This window comes from Danio rerio, chromosome 25 (genome assembly GCF_052040795.2).
Source record: "Danio rerio strain M-AB ecotype USA chromosome 25, GRCz13ab, whole genome shotgun sequence".
NCBI classification, from domain to species: Eukaryota; Metazoa; Chordata; class Actinopteri; order Cypriniformes; family Danionidae; genus Danio; species Danio rerio.
Window position 1 is genome coordinate 15758860 of NC_141045.1, and position 26674 is coordinate 15785533.

Genomic DNA, 26674 nt, shown 5'->3' on the forward strand with positions numbered 1-26674 from the left:
GTAAACAGTGAATATTCTAATGAAAACCTATGCAAGCAGTGCATGAATACCATCATTCACAGAATTGCTTTAAATATTTATAAATCAGGGCACACACTGTTTTACAACTGTTAATTGCCCAGGATGAGTAAGTGCTGAAAGGCAGATCTAGGAGTCATTGGTTGAACATCTGCTCTTGGCAGTGATCATCACAGATTGAGAAACATTAATATGCTTTGTGCCATTCTCTTTTACCGTGCCAGAGAGGCAGACCTCATGGACGTGCTGCTACAGCCCCAGACAGGCCCATGTGCAGGCAGGGAGGACAGTTGAGGACTATGAACATACACATATATATTTATATATATTTTATATCATCCATGAAAGTCTGAGTTTGGACAGTTATAAAGTGTTACATCCAACAGTGGCATTAAATTGAGAGCTACCCAATAGAGACATTGTGCTGAGTAATGTTTTCATTTATGAAATTGGTAGTATTTTCCAAAAACATAACCTAGACTAAATCTCAATGCAAATGGTGCTTGTCTGTTATAATTCCTTCCTCCATCCAAAATGAGGTTTAAGAAGTTTCCAGAATAACTCAAACACATCCTGGTTAAACATGTGTGGTACTAAAAGCAAAATGGGTGGAACACAAATGATTATTATTATTATTATACTTTATTATTATTATTATTATTATTATTATTATTAAATAACTTTTACTGCTGTTAAAACATTTATTAATTGTCTTAATATTTTTGTAGTATGTTGATTACAGGTAGCTGACATTATGCATCATGATAATGGTAATAAAAATAATAATAATAATAATAATAATAATAATAATGTTTTTATTGTTCTCATAATTACAAAATAAAAAATAGATCACAAATAAATCTATACAACTACTACTATTGCTAATATTATATGAAGACCTATAATAAAATAAAATAATAATAATAATAATAATAATAATAATAATAATAATAATAATAATAGCAATAATAAAAATTACAAATAAAAATATAACACCAACACAAATAATTACAAATAAAATTGTTATTATTATAAGAACAAAGAATGCAAACTGCTAAAATTAATAATAGATAGTAATATTTTACAATAATAATTTAAGATACTTACAGGGAATTCGAGTTGGAGTTGCGTATCATTGGAGAGGAAGCTGTCGAGCCATTATAGGGGAGTTTGGGGGAAGATGGCAGAGAAGAATCAGTCATTTCTTCAATGTCCGAGTGAGAGGATGCAGATTTTGGAGATTTTTTCTTCCCAAATGCTTGTTTAAATGAGCTTCGCAACTGTCAAACAATAATAAAAAATGTTAATAAGAAACTACCACTATTTCTGTTACTTTACCTCTTTCAACGATTTAAAAAATAATGTATATTTAAATTTCTTTTATCCCATCTTACCTCAGAGACCTGTACCATAACACGAATGCATAAGGGAAATCAGACAAAAGTATATTTAAACACAGTGTAGCTAAAATGCTAATCGTGCTAATGCTAACAGCAAGTTTAATATAATATAAACTGGCTCTAATATAAAACTATACAACGTTAACACAACGACAGAAAGATAAGCACTGCATACATAGTTATCAGATGCTTTCCCTCCATAAGGTGATGCAACCTGAGCGCAAGAGGACAAACGAATTTAGATAGATGCTGAAATTTATTCTAAACTTATAAGAAAAAAACTACTACTACTAAACACTTCATTTATATTCACCTTTCCTCCTCCACATGAAGACTGATGACGTGAAACATCAACAAATGAAACAAATATACAATTAAATGATTGAAATAAAGTAATTTAGCATTGATCTAACTCTACCTAACCTCTACCTAAGATTTAAAGAAATGTTTATAAAATATATTTATGAAATGTTTATAAAAAGCCAGCCCAACCTCACAAGGAAACAAGAAAAGTGGCTAATTTGTACAAATTCGTATGAGATAATTCACAAAAACATACCATTTTTAAAAAGGAGGCATGTCACAAAATCACAACCCTAAACCTACCCCTCACTGGGGGATGCGCAAATTGTGCTAAAATGTACAAACAAGGTTTTACAAATAAAAACAAATTAGCCGCCAAATCAAAGAGTTACGAAATGCTAAGAGACTACATTGCAAAAGCTCACGTATGCACTTTTATTTTATTTTTTGCACTACTTAGTTTGTCCACAAAATGACATTACTAAACTGGGCCTTTATGTGTTTCACAGTTGTTCATGGACAGATACTGAACAACACCAACGACATTGAACAAAAGATAGAAATAACGACAGATGTAAGGAGTTGATAGGACCATGTGTGAAAATAATGGATATCAGCTATTGTAGTTTGAATAAGAGCAAAGTCAAATTTTATTGCTTATAGCATTTGTTAAAGAGAGTGACTTAGAAGGCAAGATGTCAGGCTGTCAAAATATAATAGTATTAGTGAAATGGGTTGTGCACCATTTTAAATTACATAATAGGGCAGGACTATAAGTCGTGAGTAGTGTCATAATATGCCAAAGAAGGCAAATGTAAAAACAATAAATTGGGAGTAATGTCGGAATATGCCAGAGAAGGCAAATGTAAAAACAGTAATTTGGGAGTAATGTTGGAATATGCCAGAGAAGGCAAATGTAAGGACAGTAAGTCGGGAGTAATGCTGGAATATGCCAGAGGAGGCAAATTTAGGGACATGAAGTCGGAAGTAGTGTCATAATATGCTAGAGAAGGCAAATGTAAAAACAGTTAGTCAGGAGTAGAGTCAGTATATGCCAGAGAAGCCAAAAGTAAGGACAGTAAGTCAGTAGTAGTTTCGTAATATGCTAGAGAAGGCAAATGCAAGAAAAGTAAGTCAGAAGTAGAGCCGGAACATGCCAGAGAAGGCAAATGTAAAGACAGTAAGTCAGGAGTAGTGTCGGAATATGCCACAGAAGTCAAATATAAGGACAGTAAGTGCGGAGTAATGTTGTAACATGCCAGAGAAGGCAAATGTAAGGACAGTATGTCAGGAGTAATGTCGGTATATGCCAGAGAAGGCAAATGTAAGGGCAGTAAGTTGTGAGTAATGTCGGAATATGCTTGAGAAGGCAAATGTAAGGGCAGTAAGTTGTGAGTAATGTCGGAATATGCTTGAGAAGGCAAATGTAAGGGCAGTAAGTTGTGAGTAATGTCGGAATATGCCACAGAAGGCAAATGTAAGGGCAGTAAGTTGTGAGTAATGTCGGAATATGCCAGAGAAGGCAAATGTAAGGACAGTATGTCGGGAGTATTGTCGTAATATGCCAGAGAAGGCAAATGTAAGGGCAGTAAGTTGTGAGTAATGTCGGAATATGCCAGAGAAGGCAAATGTAAGGGCAGTAAGTTGTGAGTAATGTCGGAATATGCTTGAGAAGGCAAATGTAAGGGCAGTAAGTTGTGAGTAATGTCGGAATATGCTTGAGAAAGCAAATGTAAGGGCAGTAAGTTGTGAGTAATGTCGGAATATGCCACAGAAGGCAAATGTAAGGGCAGTAAGTTGTGAGTAATGTCGGAATATGCCAGAGAAGGCAAATGTAAGGACAGTATGTCGGGAGTATTGTCGTAATATGCCAGAGAAGGCAAATGTAAGGGCGGTAAGTTGTGAGTAATGTCGGAATATGCCAGAGAAGGCAAATGTAAGGGCAGTAAGTTGTGAGTAATGTCGGAATATGCTTGAGAAGGCAAATGTAAGGGCAGTAAGTTGTGAGTAATGTCGGAATATGCTTGAGAAGGCAAATGTAAGGGCAGTAAGTTGTGAGTAATGTCGGAATATGCCACAGAAGGCAAATGTAAGGGCAGTAAGTTGTGAGTAATGTCGGAATATGCCAGAGAAGGCAAATGTAAGGACAGTATGTCGGGAGTATTGTCGTAATATGCCAGAGAAGGCAAATGTAAGGGCAGTAAGTTGTGAGTAATGTCGGAATATGCTTGAGAAGGCAAATGTAAGGGCAGTAAGTTGTGAGTAATGTCGGAATATGCCACAGAAGGCAAATGTAAGGGCAGTAAGTTGTGAGTAATGTCGGAATATGCCAGAGAAGGCAAATGTAAGGACAGTATGTCGGGAGTATTGTCGTAATATGCCAGAGAAGGCAAATGTAAGGGCAGTAAGTTGTGAGTAATGTCGGAATATGCCAGAGAAGGCAAATGTAAGGGCAGTAAGTTGTGAGTAATGTCGGAATATGCTTGAGAAGGCAAATGTAAGGGCAGTAAGTTGTGAGTAATGTCGGAATATGCTTGAGAAAGCAAATGTAAGGGCAGTAAGTTGTGAGTAATGTCGGAATATGCCACAGAAGGCAAATGTAAGGGCAGTAAGTTGTGAGTAATGTCGGAATATGCCAGAGAAGGCAAATGTAAGGACAGTATGTCGGGAGTATTGTCGTAATATGCCAGAGAAGGCAAATGTAAGGGCGGTAAGTTGTGAGTAATGTCGGAATATGCCAGAGAAGGCAAATGTAAGGGCAGTAAGTTGTGAGTAATGTCGGAATATGCTTGAGAAGGCAAATGTAAGGGCAGTAAGTTGTGAGTAATGTCGGAATATGCTTGAGAAGGCAAATGTAAGGGCAGTAAGTTGTGAGTAATGTCGGAATATGCCACAGAAGGCAAATGTAAGGGCAGTAAGTTGTGAGTAATGTCGGAATATGCCAGAGAAGGCAAATGTAAGGACAGTATGTCGGGAGTATTGTCGTAATATGCCAGAGAAGGCAAATGTAAGGACAGTATGTCGGGAGTATTGTCGTAATATGCCAGAGAAGGCAAATGTAAGGACAGTATGTCGGGAGTAATGTCGGAATATGCCAGAGAAGGCAAATGTAAGGGCAGTAAGTTGTGAGTAATGTCGCAATATGCTTGAGAAGGCAAATGTAAGGGCAGTAAGTTGTGAGTAATGTCGGAATATGCCAGAGAAGGCAAATGTAAGGACAGTATGTCAGGAGTAATGTCGGAATATGCCACAGAAGACAAATATAAAGACAGTAAGTTGGGAGTATTGTCGTAATATGCCAGAGAAGGCAAATGTAAGGGCAGTAAGTTGTGAGTAATGTTGTAATATGCCAGAGAAGGCAAATGTAAGGACAGTATGTCGGGAGTAATGTTGTAATATGCCAGAGAAGGCAAATGTAAGGACAGTATGTCGGGAGTATTGTCGTAATATGCCAGAGAAGGCAAATGTAAGGGCAGTAAGTTGGGAGTAATGTCGGAATATGCTAGAAAAGGCAAATGTAAGGACAGTATGTCGGGAGTATTGTCGTAATATGCCAGAGAAGGCAAATGTAAGGGCAGTAAGTTGGGAGTAATGTCAGAATATGCTAGAGAAGGCAAATAAATATAATGACAGTAAGTCAGGAGTAGAGTAATAATGTACCAGAAAAAGCAAATGTTCTCATATTTCTGCAAAAATAATTTCTGAAATTCGACTTTGGTTTTAGCATACCAAGAATATCAGCTACTTGTTCGTAGTACTGCAACTGTCATTCACTGATAAATTATTGTATTTGTGTTACCTAGTAAATTTTTATCGTGAATTACTTGTAGATGTACATCTGTTGGGTTTTGTAATGACTTATATTTTTATATATAGGGTGTTAGATTTAAAGAGTTTTTAATCAATAAAAAAGACAATCATTAATGTAATCCAGCATCATTTTGTGGATCTGTTTTTAAGTAATTGATTAAAGAATCACGCACAATATAGGCACAGGTACCATTTTAAATTGACTGATTTGGCAAAGGTATTGTAAAAAAACAAAATGATACCTAACCCTAGGTGGAAACAGAAATGTGTCTGTCTACATATGATCGACCAAAATGTCTCAATACCAGATCCAGAACAAGATCCCAGTCCTTATGCTGGGTTAACACCAAATGCATGTAGATTGCATAAAAAGTCAAAGAGAATTAATTATTAGGGGCAAATTTACACAGAGCGTCCCGAATGACGCAGAATGCATGATGCACTTCCTGTTGATACACAGAATTTGCCTCAATCGTGTCTTAGGTGAAAGTTAAAAAAAACCCTGAAAATTTGCATGAGGCATAAAAACATCCTGTGAGTAATCTAGAGCAAGTGACATGGTGCTTCCATATTGTGTGAACCCAGCATAAGTCTCCTAAAAATCCATTACCATCTCTCAGGATAAAACGTGACATTTCAGATGCATTTAAATTACATGTTAAAAAACTCACCCAGTTTTTCTTCTTCTTCTTGTTTTTAGAATCAAGCTCCAGGTTGCTGCCAATGCTGGAGTGGCTGGTGGCACTGGTCATGCTGGAAACACTGTCTGAAGACGGCTGCCTGTAGATCCCCAACTCTCGCTGAGACTGAGGTGACCCGTTGATAGAGTCTAGAGAAACTGAGGGAGAGATAGATGAGTGTAACTAAAGTATCGCAATAAATGTGATACTCAATCTACTGTCCTAAAGATGTTAAAAATCTTACCTTTGCGGCTGGTTAATGTCGGCTCTGGTGTGTTAATGACTCCATTTATGGTGGCTTGAGTCGCAGAGTTCTGCTTTTTGAGGAGTTCAATTGTTTTCCTTAAATCATTTAATTCAGTGTCCTGCAGAGAAAACATACAGTATTAAAGATGTTAAACAGTTTATGAGACTACACTTTCACATAGGTCATTATGCTACAACATGGCTGACCTCTAGACTGTTATGAACTAGCTGTTTATTGAAGTGGTGGACTAAAGAGAATAATTCTGCAATTAATGCTCAGTTTCTTGCACAGACTGATCATTTTTAGGCCACAATGTATTATCACAAATCTTGATTATTCATTTTGTTTTGCCTTTATAGAGTTTTTTTTGACATTCACGAATGCAGTCAACTAGTATTTTATAAATGATCAAGGACCAAAGTTTCTGCAAAAATGTTCTTCACCCAGAAAGTGACTCATATATTTGTGTGAAGCATCCCTTTAAATTAAACTTTAATTATCAAACGGAACTTTATTGAGACATGGTTTTCTCACATCAATTTATCAGGTTTATTGTATCTTTATGATGAATTCTTCATTAAATCTTTTTCTTACAAACACACCTTTTGTTCAGCTGTTGTTGTCAGACTCTGCAGCCGGATAGTCATGTTTCCTAAGCTCTGCTCAAAAGCCGCCACGAGGTGAGCCTGAGGACACACACAATCTCATTTAGAAAAATAAATCTGATTTACTTTAATATGGAAAGACTCAAAGCAGAAGAGCATTTAAACAAATGTTGACCAGCTGACTGAAGTATGATCACATCTGTAGAGAAACCAGGTCATATGGTATCAATAAAACATTGGATTGATAGATATGTCCACGAGAGACTGGATTTTGTGATAAAGACAAGCTGTGGCATGAACTTGGGTTGTTAAGCAGCATAAACTGGTTAAAGCACCATTAATCTGCACTGCCAATTTGAAGACTTTAACTCATCTGAACAAAAACATAGAGTAACTCACAATATGGGCTATTTTGTTTACCCAATTAACCTCTATTGCATGTCTTTGAACTGTGGTGAAAACTGGAGCCCACACAAAGGATCTTTTGTGAAACCCACATGAACATGGGGAGAACATACAAACTCCTGGTCCAGCCAGAACTCGAAACATCAACTTTCTTGCTTTGATGAAACCATGCTAATCACAATTTAAACTAATACTAACAACAAAAATAAAACTATAAAACATATAATAAAACTAAAACTACAAAATAGCAAATACTTGTTTATTACATAAATATTTATGACATTTATCCCATAAATATAATGAATATTAAATATCACAATTTAATTCAAATTTGCTTTTCTTAATATAAAAAAATTGAAAAAAATAGAATTTTCAGACTAAGAAACAGAATCCTTTGGCTAAAAACAGAATCCATAAACATAAATCCTTTGACTAAAAATGAAATTGTTAAACCAAAACTGAATCCTCATTGTACACTGAATCCTCAGATTAAAAATTGAATCGAATACCCAGATTAAAAATGCAATCCTAAAACTGAATCCTCAGAATAAAAACAGAATCCTCAGACTAAAAACTAATCCGCAAACTAATATTGGAGTCCTCAGATTAAAAACAGATTTCTCAGATTATAGACTGAATCATCAGATTATAATGGATTTAGAGTGAAAACAAAATCCTTAAAGTAAAAACAAAACTCCAAGAATTAAAAAATGGAATTAGACTAAAAAAAGAATTCTCAACCTAAAAATGGAATTATTGAACAAAAAATGGAATTATACACTAAAAAACAAAATCCCAAGACTAAATCCTCTGATTAAAAATGCATTAACCATATTTAAAAAGCTCAAATTAACAACAGATTCACACTAAATTCCGAATTCTCACACTAAAAATGGAATCACACGGCTGAAAACACAAATTAAAACAGAATCAGACTTAAAAACAGAATCCCCAGATTAAAAATGTTATCTTAATAAACAGAATTATCAGGCAAAAAAAGCTGAATTCTTTGGATAAAAATAGAATCCTCAAACTAACAAAGGAATCTTCGTACTAAACACAGTCTTCATTTTAAAAACACAATCCTCATACAACAACAAAAAAGTTTTCATTCTAAAAACAGAATCTTCAAACTCCTTCAAAGCAACATATAAAGCAAACAGGAAACCGAACTAAGACCTTTAAAGCCCACCTTACTGAGCTCCGTCTTCCTCCATTGTCTCTGCTTGTGTCTGTGTCTCTTTGCTTTAGTCCTGTCACAGACCCTCCTCAGAGACGGGTAATGATTCAGAGGTTGCCAGAAAACCTCTCCAGTATTTTTAGCTTTACCTGTCAACATCTCTGACCTAACGAACAGCGTGTACACACACAAATCTGAAGTGTTCTTAATTTCAGTTCAGTTCCCCTCAAAAATGTACAATCGGTCTCATACACAACACAACAATCATATCAAACGCAACATGAGCCGATAATCAGGGGACTGGAGATCTGGATGACTTCCAAAGGTTTGTGTGTTTGGGCATGTGCTGTTTTAAACATCAGATAACCCTCAATAAAGCTTCCTCAAAGGGTTTTGGTCCAAAAAGAGTAGCATTCATGTGTGAAATGCTTTAAAGGAAGTGCAGAAGTCAATGATTTTGTTTGTGAAGCCTGTGTGAGAGCTGACGGATGGATAGGGGTATTAGGATGTGACGATTCATTAGTTGTGAAGGCCCTATGCGGGATTTCATATTTTGGTGTTACTGAGCAAATAATTCCACTTAACGGTATACATATACGCACACACACACACACACACGCGCACACACACACACACACACACACACACACATGCGCACATTGTGTGTCTTATTATGGGCAGTAGGAACTATAAAAACAGAACAAATATGAATCACTCATTTAACTGCTGTTAAATCTGTAAAAGTCAAGATCACAGCATGGCACAATATTCAAAATGAAGCAGAACATTTCATAACTCCACAAATTCGGAAGCCAGTAACCATTTAAACATTAGTCATTGAACCACTGAGCATATATGTCTGTATTGGAGTTTATATATATATATATATATATATATATATATATATATATATATATATATAAATATATATATATATATATATATATATATATATATATATATATATATATATATATATATATATATATATATATATAAATATATATATATATATATATATATATATATATATATATATATATATATATATATATATGGATTAGTTTTTGTATATATTTATACAACAGTTCTGTCTGTTTTTCGAATCTGATTGGCTGATAACCATGAGATATTAAAGCAATATCAGCAGTCGTATAGCCTCATCATACACTTCTATAATCGTGCCTGAAGTACTCACATTGGCACTAAGCTGTGTTGTGAGCGCAGAGACCTTCTCCTGTGATGCGTCCAGTTCCCTCCGCAGCTTACGGATCTAAACACACATTAAAGTTAGATATTCAAACACAAGTCATGCAGCGAGAAGCTGACATCTGATGCTAATGTGAGACCAGCTTGTGGCTTCTCATATAATAATGTGCTGAAGAGAGACTGGCCCTTGATCAGCATGAAAGAGAAACTCTTGGTTGCAGACATAAAATGCAGAGATTAAAGAGCAGATATCAAGGACAGTTACCACGAAGACCGTCATGACAAACATGGAAAATTTTACCAGGGTTACATCAAAGTCTGTTTAAAATTACAAACCAGCGGAAAAGAAACTGTTTTGGACAGTCTACAGGCTCCCATGTGGCACACACTTAATAATTTACATTAGAAGAAATGAGGGATGCAGTTCTCACCTCCGTCTGGGCCTTTTCCTCAGGCTAGAGAGAAGAAAGAAAGAAAATATAAAGATTAATGGTTTGAAATAACTTCTCTTGATAAAACACAGTTGAATTATTTCTCATCATATATCATTTTAAGATTCGTAACATCTAAGGCAACACTGAATTTTAGCATTTAGCCAAAATGGCTATTAAAGCTGAGCTATATCTTAAGCAATTAGTAATACAATATCAGAAGTTTCAGGCAACACTGAACATTAGCATGCATGGCTAATAAAGCCAATAATTTTATCACAAGGTAAATAAACTGGACATATTAATAAACTGTTTAGCTTTAGCATTCAAATAAAAGAGTCAAAAGTAAGCTATCAGGCAACATTAAACATTAGCATTTAGCTAGCATGGCTAATAAAGTCAACAATTGTATTACAAGGTAAACAAACTAGATATATTAAAGATCCATTTAACTTTAGCATTTAACTAATAAAAGTGTCAGAAGTAGGCTATCATGCAACAATATACATTAGCATTAAGCTAGCATGGCTAATAAACCTACAAATTTAACACAAGGCACACGGAACATATTAAAGATTTAGATTTAACCATTATCTAATAAAAGTATCAGAAGGCAGAATGGTTACAATAAAGAACAACTAAACTCAAATATTTAGCAAACATGGCTAATGAAGCTAACAAAGTTATCAAAGGGTAGAGCAGACAGAAGCATTTAGCAAAGAAGTATTACAAATATAGCCCAGATATAAGAAAGATCCTATAAACTTTAGCATTTAGCATATACTGGAAACCTTTGGACTCACCGTAGAGTAAACTGATGATGTGCTAGAGACCAGAGACAAACACGATCCATGAACTATAAAGACAATAAAAATAGTCAAAATAACCTCAATCAAAACCATTATTGTATTGCAGTAGCGTGAGTTATTGTAAAATTAGCAAGAAGGACTAGCAGGATAAGCTAGCACATGCTGAAACACCATAAAGTGCTTATCATTCTCGAATAGGCTATTGTTGCTTAGCAAACAATACCTTTAGCCTGTTTATTTCTAACAAGATTTATGTTTTTCATGATATGTGTTATTATCAAAGCAAAAACGCTAGCAAAAATGGATGAAAGGGTACCCATTATGCTGTTAAAATACAAGGTTATAAATTACCTTTCAACATACTTTATATCAGCAAAGAGTTATGAGTTCATGCTTTCGTCTCATTGTATTGAAAATGATAAAATAACTGTCAAGAAGCACTTAAACTAAACTGCATTTGAGGTTGCAAAAAGAGATAGGAACACATGATTTCCTCACCCAAGAGCAGGGATGCCCAAACTTTTTCTTATGAAGGGCCAAAAACCAAACTTGATTGAGGCCGAAGGTAAATATAATTGGCATTGCTAATTTCCTAATTTATTTAATAATATTAAAAAATAACTAGAAAACATTGCTTTATATTAACTAATACAGCTAATTAACTAATAAAGATTTTATAATGAACATATTACAGTAAAAACAAAAGCAATGTAATTTATGACAGATTGGAGTTGCACTATTTTGTCTAGATTTGCTCAACGATGTCTTCTGCATAGTCCTCTATCCGTCGAGTGACATTATTCACATTTTTTAAAATGAGGTTAATTTACTTTGAATGAAAACATTTTATTTCAGTTTGCTTTTATTGTAGTTCAAACAAACAAAAAAGGTTACATCAAATAAGAAATGATGATCTCTTTTAAAGGCATTTGCCCTGTACAACTCCATCATTCTCACTCTCTTCTCAGATGGAATGATGGGCCAAATCAAATGCTACAATGGGCCAACTTTGGCCCACGGGCCCTACTTTGGGCATCTCTGCTCTAGCTTAAGGGTGTTTGTTAAAACATTAGACACGATAATACAATTCTATATTTATTAATATATTAATTAAATTATGGCGTCTGCCTAAGAGTAAATGTACACAATTGATTTTATATACAGTTTAAGTCAGAATAATTATCCCACTGTATATTTTTCCCCCAATTTCTGTTTAACGGACAGAAGATTTTTTTTAAACACAATTCAAAACATGGTTATTTTAATAACTTATTTCTAATAACTGATTTATTTTATCTTGGACATGATGACAGTACATAATATTTGGATATTTTTCAAGATACTAGTATTCAGCTTAAAGTGACATTTAAAGCCTTAACTTAAAGTTAATTAGGCAATTTAGGGTAATTAGACAAGTCATTGTATAACCAGGGGACATGTCACTGACAACAGAGGTGAGGATCCAGAGTCGTAGTCAAATCAACAGGCAGATGGTCACAAGGCAGGCAGTAAACAGGATGAAACAAATAAACAAGGCAAAGGATCAAAAACATGGGAAAGGCAGACAAAGGAAATGTGTTGTAATGTCACTATAGCAGATAACAAGACTCAGCAATGAGTGTCTCAAAGTGAGCTGTATATATGTGTGAGTAATCAGTACTTAAGCAGTATCAGCTGTGTGTATGCAACCAGTCAGGATCTGGAAACGGTTGTGTGTGGAGCATGACTGGTTCTTGTAGTACATTTACCAGCAGATTTGTAGTTAATGTGAATGTGAGTGTTTACCTCTGGTGGTTAAATTGCTGATGAACATGACACATTGTTTAACAGTGGTTTGTTTTAAAGACTATCAAATAAACATATTTTGCTTAAGTGGACTAATAATTTTGACCTTAAAATGGTTTTTAAGAAATTAAAAACTGCTTTTATTCTATAAGAAATAAAACAAATAAGACTTTCTCCAAAAGAAAAAAAAACGTTATAGGAAATAGTGCAGATAGTGGCAAATATTTGAAAAAAAAAATATTCACGAAAATTTTTGACTTCAACCGTACATGGTAAACATAAAAGAACCTGCTTTAATGTTTCATATAACTAATAAAAAGTACAAACATAAGGTGAAATAATAGTCCACAATCTTAATGACTTATAAAACAACACGCTTATTTTCACCTGTTTTGTTGTCATTATATTTTTGCTAATAGATACTAAGTAATAAATACTCAGGTCGCAAACGAAAATGAAGAGCTGTTAGGCCCCTAATAGTGCCCCAAAACGGCCCCTTAGAATCATCCTAACTTCCCCCTCCTGTAGCGGCACCCCTGAATACTACACATAAAGTTGTATAACTGTGCTATTTCTTTATATATATATATATATATATATATATATATATATATATATATATATATATATATATATATATATAAGAAACAATAACACAAATATCTGAATATAAGCATACATATTTCTTTCCAATCCGCCAAATACCAGTTATACCTCATATTACACGACTATGGTAATACTATGGTGAATATCAAAATAACATACTATAACAATACTATACTATGACAGCCCCATGGGGCTTTAATGGGCCAGAAGTGCTCATTAGTGTAAACAAATACAAATGTACTTAATCTGCGAATCTCTTTCAGCCAACGTTTCATTTTTCAGCCCAATAAAAAACAGACTTTGGTCAAAAATAACCCCAAAAATTGCAGTAGGCTGAGGTCATGCATCATTGTGAACAGCTCTCTTTACAAGCCTAAACAACACTGCTTAAGCTCATTGGCACATTGAAATCAACACCAGCACTACCTTAGAAAGACATGAATCATAAATACTGAACGCGAAAGAGAGCCTTAGGACAAGTGGTGTTGAGCCAAAGCAGCGAGTTAATCATCAAATCAGCATTAACTGTGGGTAAAGCCTGCCAGACCAACAAAGCTGCTCTTTGTTTGTTTATTCGTTGGCGCGCACGTTACAGAATGACGGTGTCAAAAAGAACTAACGATCATGACAACCTATCATTGAGGTATTAGGTAACAGAACAATACACGTCTATGTATTCTTTTCCAAACAAACATGACGTTACAGGTTGAGTTGTAATGGTACAATTTGATGACAGACAGAAATAAAGAGGGCTGTGTTGTGTTTGTGTTCTGCGTCTTAATTAACTGTAGACCACTGTCAACCAATCTCCTCTGTGCCTGAATAGGGTCAGTATGCAGACAGGTGTAATATGAAGGGGCGTAACTTGTAGTACGTTAGAGGCATAACTTGGAAGTTATGGAGACCCACATGTCAAAACTATGTTGTTGGCAAGATGGCACTGTACAACAGTTAGCAAGGTCTACATCTACTCCAAACCTAAACCCAACCATCACTGTTATTAACGTCTATACCTACCACAATCGTAGACCATACCTGTCAACATTGGGATGTGAAAATAAGGGATATGCCCTTAAGGGAGACTTTTGCTCCACCTTAAATCGTGTGTACAGAATCTGTTTGGGAAACAGAGTCTATTTATCACTATGAAACACGTCAACTGACAGTCATGCACCACTATATGGCTGTTTTGAGGATTGCATAGGAAGTGTGACGGCACCTGTAATGAAAAGGAAGGGGAATCGCGCCATTTTTTATATTTATTTCAAAGTGTTTTCGCGCCAAAACAAGGGAAAGCACAGAACAGACTCACATTTAAGAGCAAGGTGTGGCCCCTGGGTTGCGTATAGGGAGGATCGGCTCTTTAATGTTTCTTGCCACCCTACAGAGAAAGACTGAAAATACAGGAGAAATACGGGAAAATACCTTTACGGGATGATAGCGGGACAGAACTCTAAAATACGGAAGAATCCTGTGAAAAACGGGAGGGTTTACAGGTATGCCCTAAACCCAACCATCATCACTAACGTCTACACCTTCCCCAACCCTTAACTCAACCATCACAGTTATTAACATCTACACTTTCCACAACCCTAAACCCAACCATCACAGTTATTAACAACTATAACTACCACAACCCTAAACCCAATCATCATCATTAATGTCTAAACCTTCCACAACTCTAAACCCAACCATTACAGTTATTAACATCTATACCTACCACAACCCTAAACCCAACCATCATCATTAACGACTACAACTACCCAAACCCTTAACCCAACCATCATAGCTATTAACGTCTATACCACAACCCTAAACCCAATCGTCATTATTATTAACATTTACACCTCCCCAAACCTAAACCCAACTATTATAGTTATTAACGTCTACACCTACTACAACCCTAAACCCAACCATCACCGTTATTAACGTCTACACCTAACCCAACCTTTAACCCAACCATCACAGTTATTAACGTCTATACCACAACCCTAAGACCAACCACCATCATTTTACCACCTACACCTTCACCAAACCTAAACCCAACCATCATAGTTATTAACGTCTATACCCACTACAACCCTAAACCCATCCATCATCTTTATTAACATCTACACCTACCCCAACCATCCCAAACATCACAGTTATTAACATCTATACCTTCTCCCACTGTAAACCTAACCATTACATTTATTAACGTACAGCCGTGAGTTGCAGAAGCTTTCATGCTTGACACGCTCGCCATTGTATTGTTATTTGCAACCACAGGGGGCGATGCTGAGTAGGCTTACTGTCATGACAAAATGGATGAAGTAGTCATTTGGTGAAAATGTTCTCTGGTACAGTGCATCCAGAAAGTATTCATAGCGCTTCACTTTCTCCACATTTTTTTTTACGACACAGCCTTATTCCAAAATGGATCAAATTCATTTATTTTCTCCAAATTCTACACACAATACCTCATAATAACAATGTGAAATTTTTTTTTTGAAATTGTTGCAAATTTATTAAAAATAAAAGGATCACATATACCTAAGTATTCGCAGCCTTTGCCGTGAAGCTCTAAATTGAGCTTCAATTACATTCTGTTTCCACTGATTATTCTTGAGATGTTTCAGCAGCTTAATTGGAGTTCACCTGTGGTAAATTTAGTTGATTGGACATGATTTGAAAATACACCTGTCTATATAAGGTCCCAGGGTTGACAGTGCATGTCAAAGCACAAACCAAGCATGAAAACAAAGGAATTGTCTGTAGACCTCCAAGACAGGATTGTTTCGAGGCACACTGCTGGGAAAGGTTACTGAAACATTTCTGCTGCTCTGAAAGTTCCAATGAGCTCAGTGACCTCCATTATCCAAAAGTGGAAGATGTTTGGAACGACCAGGGCTCTTCCTAGAGCTGGCCAGCCTTCTAAGCTGAGTGATCAGGGGAGAAGGGCCATAGGCATGGAGGTGATCAATAACTCGATGGTCACTATGTCTGAGCTCCAGTGCTCTTCTGTGGAGAGAGGAGAACCTTACAAAGGGACAACTATCTGTGCAGTTTTTCAGCAGTATGAACTGGAAGACTAGTCAGGATAGAGGGAAAGATAAATGCAGAAATGTACAGAGACATCCTGAATGAAAACCTGCATCAGAGTGCTCTTGACCTCATCATGGTTCATCTTCCAGCAAGACAATGACTCAAAGCACACCCCCAAAATATCAATGGAATGTCCTTGAGTTGACCAGCCAGAGCCCAGACCTAAATCCTATGAACATCTCTGGAGAGATCTTAAAATGGCTGTACACCGTCGCTTCCCGTACAACCTGATAGAGCTTGAGAGGTACTGCAAAGAGGAATGGGCAAAAGTTCCCAAATACAGGTATGCCAAGCTTGTGGCATCATATTCAAAAAGACTTGAGGCTGTAATTGCTGACAAAGGTGCATCAACAAAGTATTGAGCAAAGGCTGTGAATACTTCTGTGCATTTGATTTTTTTAGTTTTTTAGTTTGTAATAAATTCGGAACAATTTAAAAAAATCCTGTTTCACATTGTCATTTTGGGGTATTGTGTGTAGAATTTTGACGAAAAAAATGAATTGAATCCATTTAGGAAAAAGTCTGTAACATAAAAAAATATGTGGAAAAATTAAAGCGCTATGAATACTTTCCGGATGCACTATTAAGTATGTCCACCATCTTGCCAACAACATCCTGTTGTGACATCTTGCATGGTTCAATGGGATCTCGATAACTGCAAGCTACGCCTCTTACTTACTACAAGTTACGCCCCTTCATGTCATGCCCCTGTCTTGCAGATACACTTGGCATGCCATGTCTCCTGTACAGAGTGTCTACAGCTAGAAAATTTAAATAAATCTTCTATTGCTAGCAATGTGAATATGAAGTGCTGTACTGTACGTTTGCAATATAATAAAACAGATTTCAAAAGGGCCTAAAAATGATAACACTGTTTACATACACACAAACACACACACACACACACACACACACACACACACACACACACACACACACACACACACACACACATGCAAACACACAAAAGATGGCAAACCCCATTCGAGGTCTCACCTTCTTCCAGTCCTTCACGAAATGATCCGGAGCTGCTCATAGTTCGGTTCCTTTCCTCCAGGCTCATCGAGGAGTTCCTGAGACGAGGGTCAATGTAGGGTTCGAATGAGCTTTCATGATTTCCATGACCGTTGATGCCACGCAAAGCAGTGATTTGTGAAGATGTGGTGGGACTGCCTGGAGTTTGTCAACAACAGGGATCAAGGTTAAACAAAAGCTCTACGACTGAACCTACTGACATGAGTGTGCATTCAAAGTTCATCGTAAAATGGAGATTAGTGATTATGTTAGTTATCAAAGCACATACAAACAAATGGATTTTAATACATGAAAGTGAATATTCTAATATAGACATTCACTTCTTTTGACTAAGTTTAATAATACTCAGCTGCAAGTATTAGATAATACTAATAGTACTAAAATCATATTACAAATATTAAAATTCTACTAATAAATATCTATCTATCATTTGAAGCATGTGTTTACCAAGTGTGTTAAAGTTGAAGCGTGTGCCTGAGGGTGAGCTGAGAGCAGATGCAGGGTTGTAGGGAGAAGAACTGGTTGAATCCTGCAGCCCAACAGCTGTGGGGGAACGCAGCCAATCACGAGCCTCCTCGTGACCTCTGATCTGCGGCACATGGCCATACCTGCAGGTTTAAAACAAGTGCACATGAGTGTGTGAAGCAGAGTTGTTTTTCTCTTCTGCATGAAAGTTCCCATAAAATCAGCTCCAAGAAAAACGCCACTATGCCAGGAAAATCACAAAGTAACAGAAACCCCAAGTCCAGAGCTACAAACTCCAAGGATTATTTACTGTACATTCTGCAATATTTAACCAGGACAGCAAGTACAAGCAAAGTAAATAACAAACCGTGAACAAAATGAATTAAAAACCAGTCGACACAATCTGCACTGGCATATTATCACAATATAAAGGAACGACTAATAAAATACAACATTTAGAAGTTAAATTATTGTTTTGGTTGAAAAATTTATTAAAAAAATTTATAATATATATATATATATATATATATATATATATATATATATATATATATATATATATATATATATATATATATATATATATACTCAAACCATTAACTAAAAATATTTGAGGAACCAGATTGCAGTTAAAAAACTAATCCTAATCCTAACTACACTCATTTCATTTGATAAAGCTGACTGTTGGATTTTACAGTGTATGTATATAGTGTTTAATTCCAGGTGATGCTTTGTTGTTCATGTTGAATCAGACAATAATTAAAAAAAATGATTCAAAGTTCAGTGAGGGAGTCAAATGTGCACTCAGACTAAGTAATTAATCTAATTTGAACAAAGGCTGTTTACATAATTCTGTTTTCAACTGATATTTAAATTCTGTATCTGAATATGGTTGACAGTAAACCATAAAGCGCTGTTTTTAAAAAATGTTTCAGTTTCCAAAAATTTGAAATTTACTTTTAACTTTGCTCTTATGTATTTATCTACACTTGTAATTTGTTTTTTATATTTTGTGCAGGATTCACTCCCCTACAAAATAATCACAATTAATCAGTTATTTCCAAATAGAGTTATTTAAGCCATCTGGTGAAATTGTATCACAATATGTATCAAAAAAAAAACAAAAAAAAAAAAACAGAATGTTGGATTTTTCCAACATCGTGCAGCCCTAAAATTAAGTAAATGTTTTTGCTCATGCATTTTACATATTCGGTCAGTAGGCCTGCACAAGTATTTGACAACCAAAACAATAATAAGACTTCAAAATCGTATGAGCAAACATGAAGTGACATCGCCATCTACTGGCCTGACGTGCATACTACTACTATTTTCCACTTTAGTGCATTTTTGCAAGAATTAAAAAAAATGTTTCCATTCTAGTGAAATCATTGTGAAAATGAACATAGTAGAATCTTTTGTGAATCTTTTTGACTGTCCAGAAGTCAAAACAGCTCATTGTGAATATGTAGTCCCTTATACATTTCTGAAGTTTGCTAAGATGTAGACTAAGGTACGTATGGCTGCATTTTGTCTTTAAAACGAATGCTATGCGGTGGTATGACACCGACGACAGCTTCAGTTCCTTTTTGCACTACCAGCTGACTGCTTTCCAGAAAGCAGGAAAAACAAACCAAAAGGCAAAACATAAAATTAACAAGTAAATAACAGGGTGAGAACATGGTAATTTCTGAAAATGTGGTAAAAACCGTGAGAGCTTTTCTTTTTTTGGATTGTTTTAAAAAAAATACTATCGGTTTGGTTTAGGGATGCGGGTATCAGTCTGACGCTCGGTTGGTCAGTCAGTTGACATCGACTTCTGTTGGAGGTGGCGAGAATGGCACCCGCGAGACAAATTTGAAACCTGAAAAAGCATACACAGCGGCCTCTGTGGATTTACATGAGAAGAGCAGGCAAGAATGGAACTCGCGATAGAAATTTGAGTTCTAAAAAAGCGTACACAGCGAACCTCTGGTGGATTTACCCGAGAAGAGCAGGTGCAAGTGGGACTCATGAGAGAAATTTGACATCTGAAAAAGCGTACACAGCGGTCTCGGGTGGATTTACACAAGACGAGTAGGCTCGAATGCCACTTGCGAGAGAAATTTTAAATCTGAAAAAACATACACAGCAGCCTCTGGTGGATTTACATGAGACAAGCAGGCGTGAATGCCACTGGCGAGAGAAATTTAAGATCTAAAAAAGCATACACATCAGCTTTTGATGCATTTACATGAGAAGAGCAGGTGCGAATGCCACTCGCGAGAGAAATTTGAGATCTGAAAATGCATACACAGTGGCCTCTGGTTGACTTACATGAGAAGAGCAGGCGCAAATGTACACACAAAAATTTGAAATCTGACAAAGCATACACAGTGGCCTCTGGTGGATTTGAACAAAAAAAAACGTAGCTCCTGGTGTGTATTTCTGTCTCTCCCTAAATGTATGCAGGGGTACATATCCATAATGAGCCTGGGTTGCCAGAACTGGTCAAAAAGATTCATTTGTTCGTAAATCAATGCTCACACAACATCTGCAACATGTAGGACACAATGAAATCAAGCCAAATATATAAACCACACAGAGATTTCCTAATTTTTAAATTCTTTTGTAAATCGGTTCCAACTGGCAACCCTGATCACAGTTGAACACGTGCAAGACAAACTCACAAAGCACAACTGATCATTTGACCACAAATATAGCTTTACCTGTCCTGCTTCCGCGGCAGAGTGTTGTGGGTAAATTTAGGGCTAGCAGAGGGAGAGGAGTGAGGGCTAGAAGAGGGCACAGGGCAGACAAAACAAAAAAGAAGCAGATAAAAAGAGACAGAAGAAAGGAGAGGAGATAAAGAAATGATTAAAGAGGCGTAACAGGAGAGGAAGACAGATCATGAGTACAGATGTAAACCCTACTTACAAGTCATAAACAGCTGAGTTAAAACAAACAACCAGTATCTCACCTGTCTGAGAGGCCGGTTCGGGCACTGTTGACACGATTAAGACATAAATCTTCTTTTCCCAAGCAAACATCTATGGAGTCACTATTGGTGTGGTTGGAGCTTTGAGAAGGGAAATCCAATCCAGCCTTGCCTCCCCAAGGAGAGAAAGCTGATCCTGGACTGGAGATTACAGAGGAAAGGGTCTGTTCTCCATGACCTCCAGAGGGCACCGTTAGATTTTCGCCATAATCTGGACCGCTGGCGACAGATTTTGAGTCCAGTGATCCATTCTGTTGGGTGGATGTGGCATGGGGATTGGAGATGACTGTGGAGTTCTTCATGTTCTCCATGGTGGTGACCGGCACTTGCTTGTTGCATGATTTACCACCAAAGAGTCTGGATGCAAAGTGTGTAGAGAGATTTAACAATGAGACAGATTGAAAACCAGACTGTGGTAATATTACAGGTTGCAATGACGGAACTGCAAACAAATGATTGTTATGAACACATTTTATTATTGACTCAAGAAACTGTTGAAGAAGATTTCTCTTGGTTTGTTGCTGACACAGACCTGTAACATCTCTGTTGACATGAGCTAGTGGGCTGAGAGCCAAGAATAGCAGGACCACCTAGAGTAAAAACCTATCCTAAAGTGGTTAAAAGTTAAAATGAGACACCTAGGGGTGTGTCAAATAACCTGTATAAAGATTGTAGGAAAACACAGAGACTTTAGAAGGAGCAGGAGGAGAATGCTATGAGGTCTGCTCTGCTCTTTCTCGGCTTTATTATGGAGAATAAAGTCTATTTTCTGATATTCAAAACCTCCTGTCTGATCATTTCTAATTGATAAGAAGTCGAAATCACTACACTGTCTCAACCCTATTTGTAAGTTAGATGTTTTGATGAGACTTTACAGTGTGCAAGTTATTTGGTAAATGTAGTAAGCTAAGCTATTAGTAGGCCCACATGGAATCTGTGCGCGAAGAATTCAACAGATTTCCGCAGATTTTAGCCCATAATTGAATCGTTTTTTTTTTACTTATGTAAATGTGAGTATGTTTATATTCATTCAGTTTTTAAATTAATTACAGTAATATCATTGACTATTATGAAAATATTATATATATCTTTTAGGAGATATATTATATTAGACACTTGCTTTGTTTACCAAATAAAGTGGATCTAACTGGATTTGCATTGTAAACATTCAATAAAAAGGTATTACTTTTTTATATATTAAGGTTTTAGTTATGATACTCCCAAAATAATTCTGCATAAACCCACAGATTTTTAATAAAATTCTGTGCAGAAAAAGCAAAAATTGTCCACAGATTCCATCTAGCCCAAGCTATTAGTTACTGTAATTGAAATGTAGCTTAACTACTCTAAACCCCCTCCCAAGTCAGTTTTATCTTAGTGATCAATAAAACTGCCAATAAAACATGCGTTAAGCATATGTGGTAAACATAACTGTTAAGTTTTGTTTACTGTCATTAATATGTTGTTCCAAACAGAAACAAATTTTACTAGACAGCAAAAACAAACAAAAAAACACAGCAAATTAATTCAATTAATTCCCTATAGTACTGTTCAAAAACACTACAGTATGTTAAATAGGTTAAATACCGTATTTACATTAAAATCTTTTTTTTTCATGTACAACTGCACTTGGGCACATTTGCAGAACAAACAGTGAATAAATCTAAAATCAATTCAATTAACAAGAGCACAGCATCAGATTTAACTTTAAGACACGTACATTGGGGTATAGTCCTGCTTCAGAAATAATTCCTCTACAGTCCGTCTTTCCATCTAGTTAGTTTCTCGTGTGAGCCCAGTGATTGATTGGCGACGTCACTGACCGGAGCGAGAGGTGGGAGTGACGCACCAAAAAGTTTGTTTTTGACCACCGTAAAACATGAAGAAGAATTTGCCATTCGTGCTATCATATGGATTTACTTTTATCAGCTAGAAACCAATTTCACAGCTTGTGAGCAATCTAGTTTATGTGGACACTACTGCACTACTTGCTCAAAATATTGGCTTTCCAAATGAAAATCTATTTGATTTAGAAAGTAGCGATGCTGCCCTTATGCTAGTGAGAAATGAAATGTAGTTAAGCTAGTAGGGTCACTACTTGTAGCAACGCTACTGCCCAACACTAAATCAGTAAAAATAAAATAATTTTTAAAAAATTTGTAAAATTTTTAAAAAATAAAATTCTTTTCAGTTAGTGAGGCAGGGTAATGAAACTGTCTTAAACTTCCTTCGCTACTTCGTATTGAAAACTGTTAATAATGTAAGGCTGTGATGACTGTGCACAGTGAATGACTTTTCTGAGCAAGTTCTTTTAATAAGTCAGAGCAAAAAATTAACAAAACTGTCTCAAACTCACTTGTAACTTACTTTTTATTGATTTATTTCTTTTTGAATTTGACTAAATTAGACTAAACCCTCACTTGTACAACTGTTAAATTAATAAATCAAAATATTGTATCAGATGAATAAAAATGGCTCACATGCAACAATTCATTCATTGGCTCACATATCAACAGAAATGGCTTAAGCATATGCGGAAATTACTGTCCTACCAATGACTCTTATGAACAAGTTTTTTGGTGGTCAAAATGATTCACAAAACTGTCTTTAACTTACAAGGCAGCAGTTTGAATCTTACACACGAATCAGACTCATATAAAGAACTAACATAAACAAGATCTCCAAGTCTTCAAGAAATACTAAAAAAAGTAAAGTTGCTAAATAGACTGGACACCCCTGTTCTTCCCTAAAGAAAATACAAGGTAAAGACAGTCTGGTACTGGTTTTTACTCATTACTTCATGGAATGACCAGTTAGATAACATCACTCTATCTGTAGTCTGGTTCTACTAACTAATGGAGCAATCAGTCAGAGCTAGCAAGCTTATCAGCTAGAACAAACACTAGCCTCTTGGTTTGTGCCATGTCTCAGAGAAACATCAAGAAGCCCAAAAAAATCACTTGTGGTGGCCAGAAGATGACTTTCAAGCCTCTGAATCTCAACTAACATCAAATGGCTCAGATAAACAGCAACTCCTGTGAACATCATCCAACAACCGAGCAGGAGAATATTCTGGAACCGACACAGCACAGCTGAGAACCGCTGTGCAAATATTTGAGCGCCCTAAAATTATGCTTTCATCCACACCGAGTATGTTTTGCTAAATACATTTAGCATCAACAGTCTTTCTAGTCTTCATAAGCAAAACTAGAAGCTATAAAGTGCTTGCAAGGACATACCGTATTTGGATTTTTGTCCTCCTGTTTTCTGCACAACTGGCATCCCCATCTACATAGTCTTAAGCACCCAGTTATCCACATCAGAAAAGATACGCTTCTCTCTGTTTATCTGGTTAGTCATTCCTATTGGGGACTTAAGCAAGTTGCAACTCTTAGAATTGGGCTCAAATGTCAAAGCTTGAATTGTTGAAGTGATCTGAACTGTAAGTGTTGTTGATGTAACAAGACCTTGATAACCTCCAATACTGAAGAGTCATTGCAGTCTATAAATGAATTACTGATTGAGTCTGATTTAAATCCCTAACCCAGACTCTTATGAACACATTTTAGTAATGACTCAAGAAACCTCAAGGGCTTAAACCTGTTTATTTTAATATGGCTTAACAAGACAAGACCTTGATAAACTCCAGTACTGAGGAGTCATTGCAGTCTACGCTATAAATATACTACTTATTGAGTCTGATTTAAACCTCTAACCCAGACTCTTATAAACACACGAACAAGGTCAATAAGACCTTGATAAACTCCAGTCCTTGAGAGTCACTGCAGTCTACGCTGTACATTAATTACTGATTGAGTCTGATTCAAACCCCTAACCTAGACTCTAATGAACAAGGTCAACAAGACCTTGATAAACTCCAGTACTAAAACGTCACTGCAGTCTATGCTATAAATTAATTACTGAGTCAGATTCAAACCCCTAACTAACAAGTTAGGCTTCAATCCCACCAAAAACATTGAAAATTGCTAGCTCTGAAACCACACTGCCTTTTTGGATGACTTTTGAAAGAAGCATTGTGCTGCGTGTTTTATGTTGCTAGGCAACCACTGCATCAAATGCCTTGGTGCTGGAGTGCAAGATGTCAGGCATGTTTTTCACACAGAATTGTTTTTTTCTGTCCATCAGACAGATCCAGGAAATCACAAGGTATAGCAGGCAAATTAAATCGATCACAGTTAATAAAAAGGTGCCTCCCAAAAATGTGTTTAGTATGATCGGGCCTTAGTTTGCAAATCCTTCTGGTGGAAAATCGCTCTGTGTTATGAACAATTTAAACTAGATCAACAGTGATTTTGTGGATGCTTCTTGGATCTTACTGAATCACATTAAAATGAATTTGTAATATAATATAAGTGAATTATATTCACATTTCTAGCTGCCAAGTGTGTTTGAAACGTCTGGTTAGTAGTACCCACTGGGGACTTGACTAAGTTGTAACTCGAATGGGTACATTTACTGCAAAATAAAGCACTGTAACTCGAGCGATTTGAACAACACGTGATGACCAAAACAAGGTCAACTAGGTGTTGGTAAACTCTTAGGACTGATATATTTGTAGAATTTGCCATGTGTTTAAAATGCATCTCAGCTGTTGGTAGTAATGTAAAGTAAACACACACTTATCTGGTGAAGTATTAGCAAACACTTGAGTAACAGCAGTAACACCACCATATACTCCGCCATTGCTGTGTGTTTGTTTGCAATTGCGCTTAACCTACACCACCCCAAACATGTACTGTGCATGACCATTGTTTGTAAAGACTCATTTTCATGTGTTTACACAGACATGACAACTTATGCTTTTTCACTCACAAAGTCAAGAACTGCTGTGCGAATATTTCAACTTACCTACGAAAAGTTGGTGAAGACATTTCTGGATACTTTCCTCCTGTTTGCCTTCCAGTTTGCATCCCCGACTGACTAGTCTTAAGTACCTGGTTATCCACATCCGAAAAGATCCCCTTTTCCCGGTCTGTCTGGTTAGTAGCTCCCACAGGGGACTTGACTAAGTTGCGACTCTTAGGGTTGGGAAGTGTGGCAGTGCTTTTGTTACAAAAATTTGAATCAAAGTTTGAGATGTTGGGGCGATTTGAACAGCGAGTGGCACTGGTTCGGCTAGGTCTTGGTAAACTCCGATACTGAAGTGTCGTCCGAGCACTTGGGGGAAGGTATCCATCATCGACAGCTGTCTGCCGACAACCAATTCGACTCCCAGAGAAGCCGACAGATTTAGGTATCTTTCCCACAGTAGCGGAGCCACTAGTTACCACAGCACCACTCGCGGTAATTGTCGCCATTGTTCCCGGGGCTTTCTTGAAGCCAAAAGTGCTGGTTGGTGTGCGTGCGGTGGAATTGAGAGGAGGTTTCTTGCTGTCGTCTACAGTTATGGAGTGGGTGCTGTTAGAGCGTCCTTTTTCTGATACCTTGGCGTCATCTGTCTTACCTGTGGGATGATAAAGGACATGAACTGTCAAGCAGAATGATTTTGATGGTTTTGAATACAAATGCATGGTCCGTGTCAAGACTCGTCTGAAAATAAGCCTTATCTGAGCACACAGCTCAAGATAATGTAGGTGTTATAGTTCTGTGTGTGAGCAGATAGAGATC

At 36.5% G+C, this 26674-nt stretch overlaps 1 protein-coding gene across 38 annotated transcripts in view; it reads right to left on the bottom strand.

Annotated features, from left to right (window-relative positions):
- nav2b (neuron navigator 2b) overlaps positions 1 to 26674 on the bottom strand; it is a 159156-nt gene that overhangs the window by 11471 nt on the left and 121011 nt on the right. For 11 of the 38 annotated variants that reach the window (XR_015526344.1, XM_087311985.1, XM_087311984.1 and 8 more), the window contains 11 exons: positions 25916 to 26510; positions 21029 to 21403; positions 18055 to 18215; positions 17569 to 17745; positions 11092 to 11144; positions 10289 to 10312; positions 9847 to 9921; positions 7061 to 7144; positions 6456 to 6576; positions 6203 to 6369; positions 1126 to 1298 (listed from right to left, as the gene is read on the bottom strand). Coding sequence is in view for 36 of the 38 variants with exons in the window: in XM_087311985.1 (XP_087168111.1) it covers positions 1126 to 1298; positions 6203 to 6369; positions 6456 to 6576; positions 7061 to 7144; positions 9847 to 9921; positions 10289 to 10312; positions 11092 to 11144; positions 17569 to 17745; positions 18055 to 18215; positions 21029 to 21403; positions 25916 to 26510 (2005 nt within the window). In the remaining 2 variants the exon portion in view is untranslated. Of the gene's footprint in view, positions 1 to 234; positions 316 to 1125; positions 1299 to 6202; positions 6370 to 6455; positions 6577 to 7060; positions 7145 to 9846; positions 9922 to 10288; positions 10313 to 11091; positions 11145 to 17568; positions 17746 to 18054; positions 18216 to 20777; positions 20844 to 21028; positions 21404 to 25915; positions 26511 to 26674 lie in introns of all 38 variants that reach the window. The other 27 variants (XM_087311979.1, XM_087311974.1, XM_087311970.1 and 24 more) reach the window with 3 other exon arrangements.